Source organism: Haemaphysalis longicornis, unplaced genomic scaffold (genome assembly GCF_048455015.1).
Source record: "Haemaphysalis longicornis isolate Haplotype H1 unplaced genomic scaffold, Haemaphysalis longicornis Haplotype H1 scaffold_18, whole genome shotgun sequence".
Classification (NCBI taxonomy): domain Eukaryota; kingdom Metazoa; phylum Arthropoda; class Arachnida; order Ixodida; family Ixodidae; genus Haemaphysalis; species Haemaphysalis longicornis.
The window spans coordinates 4,124,509-4,141,700 of NW_027526282.1; the positions used below are offsets into that span (position 1 = coordinate 4,124,509).

Consider the following 17,192-nt stretch of genomic DNA (forward strand, 5'->3'; position numbering starts at 1 on the left):
CAAACTTTGCGGCCTTGCCTCTTCATGTCGCAGTCAAAGGCGACAACCCACTCTGTGAAAATTGAGCGTGTAATCCAGGCCTTTTTGTTCGCTACATACTTTACCGGTAGTCCTCGATTGCCTTTAAAACACCGCGGCTTAGCACTTTTGCCGATTACCAGGCACTTATCTGAACCGTCCATGTTGGCACACAGCAGCACCGTAACTCTCTTCTTGCTGTGCTTCCCACCGTGGCAACGCTGTCCTCTAAAATCAAGCGTCGTTGACGGTAGCATCTCGTAAAACAAGCCAGTCTCGTCAGCGTTATAAATGTCCGACGGACTGTACTGCTCAAGCAAGCTCGCGGCATTATCGGAAATCCACTCCGATGCAGCTTCCTCATCAGCGGCCGCCGACTCGCCAGACAGCACCTTGCCAACAATGCCGTGTCGGGTTTTGAAGCGGCTAAGCCACCCCGTGCTGGCCTTGAAATCGTCGAGGCCAAGCAAGCACGCGTACTGAAGGGCCTTCTGCTGCACAGTCGCTCCGCTCAGTGGAATGTTTCTTGCTCGTGCGTCCACAAACCACGTGTAGACGGCCTTGTCAAGCTCGTCATGTTTGGGCAGCGTCACTTTCTTGTGCTGTGAACACGTACCAGAAGCAAGAGCCTTGTGGATGGAGTCTGTTTTTCAGCACCGTCGACAGCGAGCTCGGTGAAATGCCGAAATCGTGGGCAATGTTCGCTTTCTTCCTACCGCCTTCTGCCTCGGCAATAATCTTTGCCTTCTCCTTGAGAGAGAGAAATTTGCGCTTCTTCGTTTTTGTAGCCATTTCAACCAACACAACACAGAGAAAATCGAAGATCGCTGTCGCGGCCGCGTGATGACCACGGGTGGCTATGGATTGCAGTGGCTCAAATTCGCACTTTAGATTTGTCTTCTAATATGGCGGCCACTCAACTTCAGTGCGGTTCCAGTTTCGGTTTCTAAAACCTCGTTGAAGCGTGAATCCGATCGTCACAGCTTTGGAAGGGCCGTCTAATTTGACTGCTCGGCAATGCCCATTTCAGTGAAGTGCCAGTTTCGTTCTCGAAAAGTTCTTTGAAGCGGAAATATCTAATAAAGCGCATTCGTTATTAAGGAGCTGTTTTGTGTTACTTTCTATGGGAAGCTGACGGGGAACCGAAAAACCTTCGTTGTGGCGAAAATTTCGTTGTAGCGGCGTTCGTTGTGGCGGGGTTCGACTGTAATATATTGGGGCAGAAGAACTGCATGAGTGTAGCCTGCTTCTTGGAGCGCAACGCGTTGCTGGTGACTGCTTGCTGCACGGTATCTAAACAGTCGGCAAGCGCAAGACCGATGCCCTCAATGGCACTGCAGTATCGCCGTAGCAGGGCCACGGCAGCGACGGCTTCGCTCGTGCTCGGAAGCGGTACGGAGTCCCCGGCGTCTTCGACAGAGCGGAGACAAGCATGGATACAAGGGAATACTGGCGAACCCAGCGAACTGAGCAAGCAAGTGCACGCAGCGAGTGGCGTGGACTTGAAGTTCAGTGACACCGCAGCCCGCAGCGCCCAATGTGGCGCTTTCGGCTCCAACGGCATGCATGCGTGGAGCTGGTCCACTCTGCCACAGCCGGTTTGGACGCGCCCGAGCTCGCGCGTCACCGCTGCGCGCCGATGTATTCAGGAAAGCCTGCCGCATGCCTAAGGAGAGCGAAAAATTTTGCGCGGGAGAGTTTGATATATCCATTGTGAGCAAAATCGCGTTCGATATAAAAAGTTTTCAATGCATGTAATTTTTACCAGAATTATACAAGGGTTCGATACAGGCAATAATTCGATATATTCGTGTTCGATATAAGCGGGCTTTACTGTATAGACAAAAGGGCACACCATCAACATTTTGATCAGAGAGCGGCTATGCTTTCTAGCGCTGCATGTTTTTATTTCCTCTTTGTCAATACCCTGTGGTGAGTTTGCACGTTCAATTATTTTACTGTGCTCGGTATATAATTTTATTTTTCTGAAATGTTTTTCACGTGGGTTTTTGTCACCACCGTGATTTTTCAAATTGCTGTTCTGCTGTTAAGAGGAAAAAAATTTTTTAGCCTAAAAATTGGCTACAAGAACGAATAGTGTAGGGAAGTGATCGACCATGAATTTTTATTGCGTAATTGGAGATGGTTGAGCGAACTGTCTGGGACGTTTGGCATGGAACGACCCGGAAAGAATTTAAGCCATAAATTGTGCCTGCCTGATTCAAGCTTTTGGATGCTATTATCAGACATTAGCTGAGATGGGTAATCAGGCAGGGAGCATGTGGAGCAGATAAATTGAATGGCCTTTCTTTGTGTTTGTTCAAGTTTATTAATGTTTGCTTTTGTGTGTAGGTCCCATACCATACTGGCATATTTCAGTTTAGGCCTATTAAATGATAAATAACGCGAGTTTTACATTTGACGGAGAATTACTCACCTTATGCCTCAAGCAACCAAGCTTGCGAAGATAGGGCTGAGAATTTGTTTTCTACGTGTAGGTTCGAGGACAAGGTGTTAGTAATTTTGAATTCTAGGTATTTGTAACTAGTTACCTCTGGTTAAAAATTAGTTTGTAGTTCATATACACATTTTAATCGATGTTCCTTGTGTGAATTCATCCGTATTTAAGGCAATTCCCTGCATATTGCACCATTTAGAAATGTTAGCAAGGTTACTGTCAAGTTCAGCTTGGTCACCAGGGCAGTTAATTTCCTGTTGATTTTAAGAAACAATATTGGGCCCAAAACACTTCATGGGGCATGCCAATTATAACATGAAGAGACGCTGAATGATGATAATTTATTGCAACATATTGCTTCCGGTTACTCGTATAATCTGCAATTCGATTTACCAATATGACTGGAAGGCCGGTGAATATAAGTTTTCATATTAGCTTATTATGTGGGACCCTGTCAAAAGCCTTACTAGAATCTGAAAAGAATGTGTCTACTTGGCAACTGTTATCAGAACTTTTAAGGGAGAAGTGTGAATGACCATAACTAATTGTGTAACTGTAGAATATTCCTTTTAAAGCCATGCTGCTTATCGGATAGGATTGAATGTTCACTTAAAAAAATTAAGAGTTGTTTAGCCATTACACATTTGATTAGTTGGTAACAAAAAGATGTCATAGAAATATGACGATAATTTTGAGGTGACAGGTGGTCACTTTTTTGAATGCGGGAGTGACAAGGTTGGCCTTCTACCAGACCGGGGGTAGTTTGGATGACAACAAAGAGGAGTGAAAAATGTCGATAAGAAATTTTGCAATACGTTCAGCTTATTGGAGAAACACGTTAGGTATACCATCAAGACCACAGAATGCTTTAGTTTTCAGGTTTAACAGCATAGACAAACACACCAGGATAGGATATAAAAAGGTATCACATGGCTCAAACACTTTTAGCCACAAGAACCAGTGCAAGAAAAAATGCTTTGAAATTACAAATTGAAATTGTTAAATTGAAATAAAACCATCAGTTTTCGTTTCAGTGATAACTTTAGTTTTTTCACCGAGGAACTTGCAAAATTTGTTTGGGTCATTCTGTACAAACTCGGGCAGATCTACTTTAAAATAATGATCTTTTAAGTGCTGAATAGCCTGCGTTTGGCTGGTCGTCACAGGGTTTTAGAACACCAGACTGTCCATGCCTCTTTTGTAATTGTTTAAATTTTCATTTCAGGCAGAACATATCGTGTCATTCATGTTGTTTGTTTATTAATCTTTTTTTGTTTATTTGAAATGAATTTGTCAATACAGCAAAGGTACATAGCTAAACTGTTCCCATAACGCAGGGTGCCGTCATAAGTAATTGGAACAAGAATTTGTGAATATCCCCAAATATTTGTCTTACTGGCTTTATAACAGCCATTACTGTCTTACAGGAAGCCTTCCTGTTAGGGAGTACTTTTTTTAAATGCACACCAATGCAGCCAGGAAGTTTCCAGAAGAAATTCCTGTAAATTTGCGAGACCGTGCTCCAGTTTCTTTTGACTGCATCTGCACATCATTATTACCAAATGCAGCAAGGCACTTTTCCATGTGGTCAATCACAGATGTGTCGTTGGCTTTCAAATAGTTTTTGTTATGGTTTTTAGTGATGACTTTCTCTTACTATAAAACTCAGAGAGCGGAATTGAAGTGCTGACCAGGAAATGGTCGGATAGGTCCTGCTTTACGGAAACTGCGGTTACTGTCCTTGTTGCTAGTGTTTTTATCAGATGTGGCTCTCTCAAATAACCTGTACAATGTGCTTTGACATTGGCAGCCAGTCTAGACATGTGACATCTGTCTTGAAGGGTTAACAGCACACGTTGACGACGACACACAATAGTAGACAGGACAAAGTGCTGAACTGCTACTGATTTTTATTCAGACGAGAATGAATATAAAGCTTGAACCCCTTCGAGATGCCCCATTAAGTAGCCCACCAAGCCATCATCGTGACATTTGTTGTTCCATTCTCTTCATCTTCCATTGTATCGAGTAGTTGTATCAACCGAGCCGGCTGTGTGTGTAACCCTAGGCACGCATATCATGTTTCTCCTGAGCGGTTGGGTCGACCAACCAACGGGGCCTTGTCTCAACCCCTTCCCCCACTCTTGTCCCCCGCAGCCCCCGACGGGCGTGGCCCCCAGCCTGCAGGGCCAGGAGGAGCGGCGGCTGAAGCTGCAGGAGACGCTGCGGCACGTGGGCCTGCTTTTCCGCAAGCTGCACCGGGTGCACGCCATCTGCTCCGACGCCAGCGCGGCGGGGGGCATCGCCTCCACCCAGTACACCCCCATCGAGGTGGGCCCTGCCTGTCTGAGGGGAAAGAAGGGGAGGGGGAGGGTCACCTTCAATTGTCTGTTGTTCCACTCCACTCACTACGAGCGAGTCACACGTGGCTTTTCTTTCAGGCTGCTACGAGGACGCTGTCTGTGGTCTGTTTGTCTCGGGCTTTTTTGGCAAGAGTAGTCCCGGGGATGGTGGAATGAAACTGTGCTGGGTATTTTATTGTTCTGTTAAGATGGTTAGTGGACTAGTGTCATGCATTCAAATAAAATGCTTCACAGGGTAGTTAGGTTATATCTCTGCTTTCACCTGCAATAAACCTACTATGCTACAAATTTAAAGGTGCACACGCAGTAATAAGAGATACAGTGTAGACCATTTATAACGCAATCACTTACAGTGCTCGACCAGATGTAATCTGGGTTTTCCTGGCCACCGGTTTGTTTCCCGTAGAACTCAGTGCATAACCGTACCGCTTAAAATGCAGTTTGCCGAAGCACAATACCATTTAGAGTGCGTTTTCTCGTCGGTTCATCTGATCGCGTAGCGAAGCTGGGGCATTGTTTTTCGGTGTGTTATGCTGATAAGCAACTGCCTTTAGCATTGCAAATGCAAGGTGGGGTGGGGGGAAAAAAAAGAAAGATCCCGCTTCCATTCTTATCATGTTCTTCCATGGCACCCATTCATAGACACTAAGAAATGCCACCTCGAAACACAAACACAAAGGAAGTTGAAGCTGTACTCATGGTTTGTAAGACCCTGCAGTAGCCACTCATGTGAAAAAAAAAGAAATAAAAGACTGTGCCTCTGTTTTTAAGAGGCCTTCCTTTGAGTGATGATAAACAAAGAATGACTTGAGAGGTAGGTTGCAACGTGGTTGTATTCACGCATGTTTTGTTTATAGTGCAGATATTCGCGGCTCTTCGGGTGTACGTTACAAGTGGTGTACACTGTATAAATGGCTGTTGTGTGAGCACAGCACAGTGAAAAGCTTATGGAACTTAGTTTAAACTGGGAATCGCTCTTTATTTTTTCATCCTGGAAGTGGATTGACATGGTATGCAGAACTTTTAAAGCGTATATGTACACACATGATGTGAAAGCCTAAGCTCAGTCGGCTTCATTGCCGAGTCAGCAGGCTGGGGAGAACACCATTGTCTACGTTGATTTTACTGCTATGTCTCGCATGTAGTACATAGTTTCCACCAAGACCTCTGTGTTCATAGTTCTTGCTTCCTTACTGGGCACATTAGGCAGATGGGGGAGCCTTGTCTGATGCCCTGTAGCCACTTGTTCTTCCTTGAAAGCGGATCATCGCTTCCCTCACCTTTGCCTTTTTTTTTTACCATGCACTGTGATCTCTGCTCGAAGCCAAGCCAAGCCTGCTTCGAAAGTATCTCATTGCACGCCCGCATTATTGTCACCATGCCCTGCCCGTGCTAATGGATAAGGTCGTGTAACTTCTTGCCACAATCGCTTGTGATGTGTCATCATCGAGCAGAATAAGGTCTACAATTACCGTAAAAACCCGCGTATAGTCCGAGGTGTAATTCGGGGATAGCAAACGCGAGAAAAAACGTTTTCACGCGAATATAGTTCGAGGAAAACAGAAAAATGCATTTATTTACACACTTGCGTGCGCAAGTGTGTCGTCGTCCTCGTCTGACGCACTGTCTTCCGAATCTCCCTTGTCCGAAATGTCCTCCCACAGCACCTCATCCTCCGTGCCATCAAGCGCGTTTGAGATGGAGCACTTTTTGAAGGCACGACAAACGAGCGCCTCGGGAATGCAGGCCCACGCCTCGGCAATCCACGAGCAGATCAGAGCTGGCGAGGCCCGTTTCAGCCGTCCGGCAGGGGTCACTTCTGGCTCTCCGGACCTCATCCACTCCATGTACAGGCGCCTGATGTGGTCCTTAAACGGTTTATTAAGGCACACATCAAGTGGCTGTAGCTGGGATGTCATCCCGCCCGGGATGACGACGAGCTCGGTGCGGGAGTCGCGCAGCAGTCGCTTCACGGAGTCCGCCAGATGACACCGAAACGCGTCGAGCACAAGCATCGATGGGAGCCCCAGCAGTGCTCCGGGCCGTCGACACCACACGGACTTGATCCAGTCCAACACTAGCGACTCGTCCATCCACCCCTTGTCCTGGCAGCGGACGACAACATTCTTTGGGAACGTCTCCCCCTTCGGCAGCGTCTTTCGTTTAAACACCATGTAGGGTGGCAGCTTGCGCCCGTCTGCCGTGCAGGACAGCATTACAGTTACCCGCATTTTCTCGTTTCCAGTTGATCGCACGGTAACTTGCCTGGAGCCTTTTTGATGCACCGTTAGAGCCGAGGGCATATCCAAGTACACGGGCGTCTGGTCAGCATTGCCGATCTGGCCCAGCTGAAAGGGGACTGCCTTTCGCAAAGAAATCACGTGCTTCTGAAAGGTGACAAGCAGCTCTTCGTAGCTTTCTGGCAGCTTCTGCGAGACCGACGTACGCCGACGTAGGGAAAACCCAGCGCGGCGCATGAAGCGAGACACCCAATGCTTGCTTGCCTTGAAGTCCGCCCGCTGGATGCCTTTGTCTCGAGCGATCTCCCTTGCCTTTGCCTGCAGCAGCTCGATGTTCACAGCGAGTTGTGCAGCTCGTTGCTCCCGAACAAAGTCCGTCAATTCTCGTTCCACGTCCGGAAACGTTCCATTTTTCGGTCCCCAGAAACTTTTTCTCTTGCCGCTGCACGCAAAAAGGGCTTCCTTCTGCTTCCGCCAACCGCGAATGCTCCACTCATTCACGCTGAACTGCCGCTCCGCAGCACAGTTGCCGATGGTTTCGGCAGCAGAAATAACTTTCCTTTTAAAGGCAGCCGAGTACTGCCTGCACGGTCCCGACATGGCTTAAAATCACGGAAGTAAAATCGTGGCCGTCGTGATGTGCGCCAAGTGATTGCAATGGCCACTGTTGCTCGCCTGATGCACGCCTGTACCGGTAGGTCTCTAGGACTAACGCCACTAACGCTACCCAACGTAGAAGCGCGCAGACACCTAATGATGATGATAGCACCAACCAATGCCGAAACCAAAACTGAATTCGGGCCGAAACTTTTTGGGATCCGCATACAGTACGGGGCTAAAATCTCGCACCCTAAATTTAAAAAAAAAAACCCGGGCTATACGCGGGTTTTTACGGTATGATCTCATTCCTCGTGAGAGGCAGTGAGAGGCCGTCTGGTGGGATGAGGAGTGTAGTAAAACACAGGGGCATAGTGTGAAGCGAGTTGAAGTGGGTAATCTAGAATAAATATGCAGTTGATCTGGGACAGATGCACTCGCTGGACCTAAAATTATTTGTCCTGTACCTAAGTGTTGTCTAATGCTTTAAAACTCTGGAGATTCAGGTTCTTGTTACCGTGTAGTTTTGTCATAATATATATTAGCTGGGAAACTGTTGCACAAGTGACGTGCTGCTGTGTTACAGCCACCATAACGAATGACAGGGCTTTGCTCTTACTTGGCTTGTCGTGTAACATGGCTTCTTTTCACTCATTATGGCAAAGCAGCAACTAGGGTGACATTTTTTTTTTCTTGTTTGTTTTGCATGAAGCTTTCAACAAACATTTGATGAATGTGTTTGTTTTTTAAGAGCTGTGCAGCTATATTGGTAAAACAAATTTAAATAGTCTTTCAACAACAATAATGTGCTTTCTTGTACCCACAGTGCTTCTCTGTCATACATGACAGCGCACTCACTGAAGCACAGCTCGGTAGACACTATACCCTGTTACAACTTATTTAAGAACCACAATGGAAATTGTTGCCCTTGCACGGCACAAAGAGTACGTTAGTACTTCGAGTATTTTAAACATGGCCCAAGTCATTTCTGTGGTTTTCTCAGACCTAATCTGTTTATAAACTACTGCAGCAATGACAAACTAGGTGAAAGAAAGCAGACGATGCCACACATAAAGTGCAATTTCCCTTCAAACGCACATGTGCGTTGACATCCAGGGCCGTTGCTTCAGTGGCGGGCTTCAGTTGCTTGAGTTCTTAACTTGTACCTGAGTATAACACTGGATTTCTCTTCAGTATACATTATGATGAAAGAATGCCGGTTACGATTAACATTTTTGAGCTACACCCCTTGGTGGTTACCGAGTTTCTTCCAGGAATCGGTGCCTGGCGGCAAAGTATCTCTTCAGAACAAGCAGGGTCTCAGGTTCATTTGAGATTCACTCCAGGCACACTTGTGCCCCCACTTACCTAGCTGTCCTCAGCCTCTCAGTATTGTAGTCCTGACGACTGCCTTGTTCTGTGCTCCGCAGCCGGACGTGACGCTTCAGAGCCTGGTGCCCATGAAGGACGACCCGAAGCCTGCAGAAGACAAAAAGCCCTCCGAGGCGACCCGCGCACTGCTTGAAGAGCGGGCACGTCTCACAGAGGTTGGTTGGGCTTGCGCTTAAGCACTTGCAGGTGACGGCTGGGACTATTCTGGCAGAATGCCGCTCGACCTAATTTCAGTTGCTGATTGACTGAAGGGGGGCCACTGGTCTTAAAACAACTTCTTTTAATTTTCAAGTAAACTTTGTGGAACTTGTCAGTCTTGCTGTTTTTTTCCCACTGATTTCAAATATGTCACTACAGTTGAACCTCCTTATAAGAGGCATGGATGTAAGAGAACAATGGGTATAAGAGACACTATTCACCCACATGGTTGGCTGCCCTGTCTTTCACATTAAATTGACCTCTTTTATAACAGACATCGGATGTAGAAGACAGTTGGTTATAAGGGACAAGTCATCCTTGAACTTTAATCAATAATCTCGCTTGTAACATACATTTTAACATCAGATGCAGTGCCACCAGTCTCTAATTGCAGTTGCTTCCATTGTGGAAACACAGGTGGACGACAGATGCCTGCAGTCCCTATTTATTATAACTTCAGCAATCACAAAGTGGTTCAGTCAATGAAATGATGATGAGAAGTCCTGCCAATGGAAATTTAACTTACAGAAGTGGTTGAAGCTTACTGCCATCCATTGGAGCACGACCGCACATGCAGCCTCTCCCACTCGCATAGCTCCCAATCAAGAAGCATCGCAGATGTTGAGTCCTGCAAGCGTAATGAATAGCCTGAGCGCACAGCGGAAGAAGCTGTGCACTCTGGCTATTCATCAGGCTTGTGAACTCGACATCTATGATTCATCTTCCACAAACAGTGGCGGGAAAAAAAGGCTTGTAGAATTGGTTGTAAAAAACAATGTAAATACAGTCATGAAGCAAACAAAGATTCAGAACTGTTTCATAAATTCTGGGGGCCAAACTTAAATTAGAATGAATCTTTTGCAACATGCTATAGCGTTCTTTTGAGCTTATTTTAGTCATACGGTGCCCACATTGAACTAGGGCCTGATTAGTAAGTGAAAACATGGTTCCCTGCTTATAAGAGACATCTCGTATAAGAGACAGAAACTGCTGCCCGGTGTCTCTTATAAAGGGGTTCAACTGTATTTTTTCAGCTGGTCGATTAGTTCCCAAGATGATTCAAGATAATTAGATAAACAATAGACAAAACAGTGTGGGTCATAAAACTGTAATCTTTATATTTTTCAATACTACGAACCCTGGTGAATGCAGTATTCGAAGCAGTTTTTTGATGCATCAGTTGGAACTAATTTTACACCTCGATAGACTTTGGTGGCCCCAGTGGCAAGGAACCATTTTGACTGCCCATTTTAAGCACCGAAGTTTAATGAGCTATAAAATTAGTTCCAAGCGGTGAATAAAAAAAACAGTTATCTTATTGCACTTGCCATGGTTGATAGTATTGGAAAATACAAAGGTTACAGTGTTATGACAAACACTGTTTTGTCCATTGTTCTTCCAAAAATGGCTTATTAGCTCTATTTATCTTGGGAACTAATTGACCAACTGAAGAAATAATCGCACTTTTGAAATCAGCAAGCAGCAAGACTGACAGGTTTCATTAAGTTTACTTGAAAATTAAAACACGGTGATTTAAGACCAGTGTCCCCCTTTAATCGTGAACTTGCAGCTGACAGCTGGGATCATTCTGGGGGAATGCCGATCGACCTAATTTCAGTTGCGGATTGTCTTAATCTTCAGTCTAGCCGGATCTGCATGTGTGGCCAGTAATAAGCTGTGGTACACTTGCTAGTTGGACAAACCGCACTAGTCAATTGGAACAGTCTTGTGTGCCGGCAAGGAGAAGATGTGCTCTACGAGCCGCAGTCCTCCCACCAATCTGGTATCCTTCACTATAGATTTATTAAGTGCAAAGCACTTTAGGGGCTCGCCTTGTCATCGTAGCTCACTCGCTGGCCCCAAGTGGAGCCACACGGCGTTCTGTTGTAGCGGCTGTCGTCGCGGCGTAACCCAGAGACTTCAAAAGCCAAGCGGTTTATATAGTCATAAGCGTTCGAAACTCGTGAACCGGTGCCACTTGTCATACATCTCCCTGTTGTTTAGCGCAAAGAAAACTGCAGGTACATTTGGGGCAAAATATACATAGTTAAGCGGAAGCACCCGCGTTCATTTAGTTATGAATGCTCGTTGGGTTGGTTTTTACGATAATAAGCGAAAAAAAAGTGGCAGTGCAACGCCGGCACGTGTGGGAGGAAAAGCAAGCTCAAAAAGAACACAGCTCCCGCTGGCGCAGTTTCAGGCAGTGGGCGCACGAGCACTGCGAAGGTGGGAAATTTGAAATGCATTGGGTGGTAGCAGTGAGTGGATAATGGCGCTACAGCCCGTTATGGTGAATCACTGCTCTGCACTTCCGACAGCCTTCACATTGAGAGGAACGGCTTTATTCTTCTTCTTGTTTTTTTTTTTTTTTTTTACGGTTACGTGTTATTGAAACCTAGTCACAGCACGTGTGTGTTCGTTGTAATCAGCACGCTTGCTCTCAATAAGGTGCCTCTGCCAGCCCAAAAGTGGAAGTTTTTATCACTACAAGATAAGGCAGCCACCATTTTCCAAGTCAGTGTATTAACTGGAGGAAGGGAGGGTAGCACTGACAATTCCAGAGCCACATGCAACTTGCTCTACCATTTCGAAAAAGCAAGACTGCCCTTTTTTTCATTGCGCATGTGCACAAAACAAAACAGTGACAGCTGCGGCCTTCGCGGACGTCAATGAAGCTGGGCTCGCTTTGTTATGAACAGCATTGGAGCAACAAGGTGCCACTGTCTGGCAAACTTTGTCAACCGGAGAAGCTGGACTTTGCTCGCATGCACGGACAGATGCAGTGCTGAGGGCCAAGGAGAAAAATGTGCAAAGAAGGCAAACCCGTGGGATGCTGCGGATGCGTTTGCCACGATTTGGTCATCCCTAGGCACATAAAATGACTAGCAATGATCCGCTTCTTGTAGTGTGAGAGCTCAGCTGGGAAGTTGCTGCCAGGTGAGGCTCGCAAATTAATATAATCGGCTTTCAGAAATAGATTTCCGGTTTACGGGCGATTTTCCTGTCGTTTGTTTCATTCTCGCAGCAGCGAAATTCTTGCAAAAGCGAATTTTTTGGCTTTACCCGGCGGTTTCGTTATTGCAGTGTATTACTGTAAGCAGAACTTGCTTTCCAAGTTGGGAAACATAAATTGTGTGGTGCGTAGAAATTCTTGTATGTAATTTCATCTGTGGTTAGTGGGAGCAGCCACAAACAGCTGAGTACTACTTCAACCTTCTGTCGACAGATGGTGGGCTAATCCAGTTGCCCCATTTGCCCATGGTGTGCCACCAGTCCAAGGGGCCACCTGCACAGTGCTCTTTAAAGGGACCCTGCAACACTCTTTGAGCAGTGCAAGTAAACCAGCGCGACATTTAGATTACACTGCCAGGAGTACCTGAGCCAAATATTACACGTTCACGAGAAGCGGCGAGCGCGCAAATCACTGTGAAAGATGTGGAAAAACCAACCGCGCTCTCTTCTATTTTCCTCATTATGCTTACCTGGCATGGCCTAAACGGCGTCATTGAGGCCATGGCTGCCCATTGGCTGTCGCTGGTCAGCTTCGCAGCTTATTTCGTGACAATCCGCTGTCGTCGGCACTGTGTATGCCTTCTTCTATGCCTGAACCTGTACGCACAGTTTTGCCATTTATTTTGTTTTGAGTGAGCGCGGAGTTGAGTGACGGACTCAATACTTCCCTTTCAACCAGACCACTCGACAACGAACATTTATTGCTTCAAAAAAGACCTACCAGCCCGAGCGTTTGCTTGTGAGCAGGCATGGGTGCCTTCTTTTTTGTGGCACCAGACCGGAAATAGAGACCTCCACGTTGCGAACAAAAGGAGAAAACTCCTCGGCCTGTGATATATTGAAAGCCGCCGAAGAGTACGCCGCGAGCTGCCCCCGTCTCCGGTAGAGAGTGCGCAGCTTTCATATCGCATTGTCTGCGGTCGAGTTGAGAGGGAACAGTTATACGCGATTTCTCATTGCACGTAGTTTTGGTGGTAGTGAACAGATTTTCATAACTCGTGTGGGAGGAGATTGCTGGGGCAATAGACTTTACCCCAAAATACATTCCGAGTAGTCGATGGTGAGCGCTGCAGGGCCCCTTTAATACATGGGGCCCACAGGAAGTCTCACAGTTACTTATATTGTATAACTCCATGTTCAACAGAGGGTAGGTGTTAGTGCTGCCACTTCTGAATAACATGATTAAAAGTTTTGCCTGAGATGCCTAAAGTACCGTATTTTCGTGCATACAACCCGCCCCTGCATATGATCTGCACCCTTACTTTCAGCCTGTCGGAAAAAAAAATCCTCGTGTATTGCTCGCACATTTAATACATGGAAAGGCTGCACCAAAGCTACTGCTCAAACAACACATCACGTACTATGCAGACAGAAAAAGCGTATATTGAGCAAGTACTGACTGTAAGGCTAAAGTCACAATTCACTCAGTGTCACTGCTCTCGCTAGAGCTAGGGTATCACTAGAGCCGCAGTCGTCACTGTTGTTTGTACACAAGGTCATCTTCACAGCACAACGCGCAGTGCAGCTTCATGGTAATGCGTGCTGTGCCGTGAAGCTGCACACCCCTACTTTGCCACTTAAATTTTCACATTTTTGGTGTGTGTTATATACATGAAAATACAGTAAGGCCCCCCTTCTTTCCCTTCTGTCCGCATCGTCGCATGCAGCAAGTGGTGCTGAAGAACCGGCAGCTGAAGGACGTCCTGGATGCCCTGCGGAACATCATCTGGGAGATCAACACCATGCTGGCCATGCGCAAAAGGTGCGTTCAGGCCTCCCTCACTCCCTCCATGCCCCTTGATAACACCCCCCTCTTGAAAATCAGGTCTGGCAGCAGCGGTGTAGGTAGAGTGGAGGTGCACATCTTTTAGAGTTGGAGAGAGCGAGCAGCTACCGACTACAGCCCTCTCGTCAAATTCGCAATCCAGGTGCAGGCACTGAGAACAAATCTTAATTTAAAGGCCAGCGTGTAACACGGCAAGGAGCCCGAATGCTCCTTGCTGCACATCTAAGAGCAGGCTTGCCCTAGTTAAAGGGGCTATGTAGACAAAATACGAAAAGACTGCCCTGTCCTGATTACAATGACGGCAATTTCACTGCAAACTTTGAACGAATTTTTTAGATTTTAACAGAAACAGATGAAGCAGTGGTGACTTGTGGTGTGTCTGTGACATCGCAGCATCTTGTTTTCACAAGTGGTGGCTGCCACCAAGGCCAAGACCACTAAACATGACTGGTCAGGCATCTTGTTTCATTTGATCGTATCACAGTAATGCTAACGTCTGGTTAGCACACTGAAAACCACTCTATTGCATCAGTTTGATGCCGCTATTGCATCACTGCAGATGTCAGGTAGCGAGAAATTTGAGTTACTCAATATTTCTTGCATTCTCTCTTTTTTTTTTTTTTTTTTGGTTTGGAAAAAGCTGGGGTGCAGCTGAGTGAGTTGCCAAAGGCTAGTCCTTTCAAGATCGTATTTTCTCGTCATGGCCTCTCTAAACTAATTATGGTTGACAGAGTCACCCTGGTTTGTAATGAGGAGTGATGGGGTTCTTTGGTTGTGCACGAAACCTGCGGTATTAATTAATGCAGCAGCACGTACAGGTGAGCGACACACCTTGCCAGCAACGGCGCTGCCGACGCTACGACCTGTCAAGGTCCCGCTCCACAGTACTTAAACTTGCACGATGGGAGTGATGAAACGTGGGAACACCCAGGAAACTTGCAACTTATTCATCACTGTGCCCAAGTTTTATCACCTGCGAAATCAGCATTTCTTTATTTTGTACTTTCCCCTTCCTCATCTTACAGTTGTGCTTGCACTCTCAGTTCATGCCTTTTAAGTTTGGCAGTAATTGTGCAGTGCAATACAGCCTGAAGCAGCTTGGTGGTAAGCCCTGAACTTGGCAGTCACCTGCAGCACTGGCCAGCAAGGGCCGAAGCTGACCAAGTGATTACAATGAAAATGAAATACGGTGTAGACCGTTTGTAACGTAACCGCCTATATGTAGCATGGTACTGGATATAAGACTGGTCTTCCTGGCCACTGGTTCGACTCCCATAGAAGTCAGTGCATAAGCATGTTGCTTAAAACACGATTGCCCTAAGCACAATACCGTTTATAGTGGGGTTTTTTGGCGGGTCTGGTGATCAACCGGCCGAGCTGAGGCATTGTTTTAGGATTACAATATATATTAAAAAAAAAAAAAGACTGAATCAGCCATCAGACAGTTGCAGAGTGCTCTCCCTGCTCTCCTCTAACTTCATCACACAAAAGGGAAAAATAGGCACCCTTTAGGTCACATGTGCCAGTTGCACTCGCGTGATAAACTGCCCTTACTCTTGTAACACATCTGAGGATAGTGAGCCATGACACCGGAGGTTTCCACTAGCTGTACATTATGCTGATTAGCAGCTGCCTTCGGCATTGCGAATGCAGGGTGGGGTGCAAAAGAATCCCGACTTGCATTTTTATCAGGTTGTCTCGCACACATCAGCAGGAATTTTCCCCTCCATGCGGCATCCGTTCTGGATGCTAAGAAATGCAGACGCGCTACCTGAGAACAGAGACACAAGTCTGTAAGATGGTGCAGCAACGTCTGGTGCGGGAAAAAGGACTTACTTCGCTTCTCTTTTTAAGTGCCGTGTGTTGGAGTGATGAGAAACAAAGAATGACTGATCAGTATACGTTGCGATGTGGTTGGATTCGTGCATGTTTTGTTTGTGGTGCGGTACCACTTATAGTGGTGCAGTACCGCTTATAGTGCGGATGTTTGAGGCTCCCACGACATCCATTACAAAGTCTACGCTGTACCAGCCTATGCAAGCAACAGTGCGAGCAGTGGGCAAAAGGCAGGAAGCATGCAGGCTGGGCCTGAGCCAGTATCTATCTCACACAGTGGTCCCACAATGCTCACTTGGTGCAAAATTCAAGGACGCCAAATTTAAAACTGCTACAACTCAAACGCTGCAGCGCTTGTCATGCCTTTTGTTGTGCAATTGTACCTTGGCCCAGGCTTGACTATTGCGCTACGTATTTTAATCCGATGGGCCTGTTGTGTTGACGTGTTCAAGCAACAGCTGCTTGCATTGGGGCATTCCCTTGTTGCCAAAGCCCTCAACGCAGAAATTTGGGCTAGTTGGTACGACTTCGACATGGTAAAAAGCGCACTAGACGGGGACAGAAGAAAAGACAGTGACACGGGACGAGCCATGTCAGTCTTTTCTTCTGTCTCCGTCTAGTGCGCTTTTTACCATGTCGATGCCAAAGCCCGTGACATGTGCCTAGATTGTGTGGCCGAATTGCTTGTGCACCACCCCCCCAGCTGCCAGTCTTCTTGCCACAAAACCACTTTTGTATCCCTTTCTCGTTCACTTCCAGTTGTGTGCTTACGTATCAAGGTTAATTGTGTGGACAGAAAAATGCTGTGCCCCATAAATGCCTTGCGAAAATTTCCATAACCCAAGCCAGTACAACTGGCTTGGGTTGTGAAACAGATTGTGATTGCATTTTGGACAGTGAAGACCTTAAAGGCGGAAGTTGTGTTGTTAGCTGTAAGAGCATGTTCACATCCTCCAATACAAATAAAATGTGAGTGACGCTAATTATGCATCGGTTGAATAAACACATTGAGGAGAGCAGGTCTATCTTAATTCTGAGAGGCGATTGCTGTTCAGGCATTCGTAAGCTTTCTACATGCAGAAAAAAAGTTGTTACGGGTTCCCCCAGGCAGACCCACTAGTTTTTTTACCTTATAGTAGTTGTTCCAGAAGTAACTTACGAAACCTTGTCTAGCTGCTGTGCAAGCAGTTTTCTCCTGTTTACTCCTTTCTCTCTCTCTCCCTTTCTTTCTTTCTCTCTCCCTCTCCCAATTTATCTGTGCCCATTTGTTCTCACCTATCCCCTTTCATTTC

At 46.4% G+C, this 17,192-nt stretch overlaps 1 protein-coding gene across 2 annotated transcripts in view; it reads left to right on the forward strand.

Moving 5' to 3' along the window:
* The window catches only part of LOC144166574 (mediator of RNA polymerase II transcription subunit 30-like), a 53,989-nt gene that overhangs the window by 31,984 nt on the left and 4,813 nt on the right, over window positions 1-17,192 (forward strand). For both annotated transcript variants that reach the window (XM_077696071.1, XM_077696072.1), the window contains exons 3-5: window positions 4,634-4,807; window positions 9,107-9,223; window positions 13,946-14,040. In XM_077696071.1, coding sequence (XP_077552197.1) covers window positions 4,634-4,807; window positions 9,107-9,223; window positions 13,946-14,040 — 386 coding nt within the window. The remainder of the gene's footprint in view (window positions 1-4,633; window positions 4,808-9,106; window positions 9,224-13,945; window positions 14,041-17,192) is intronic.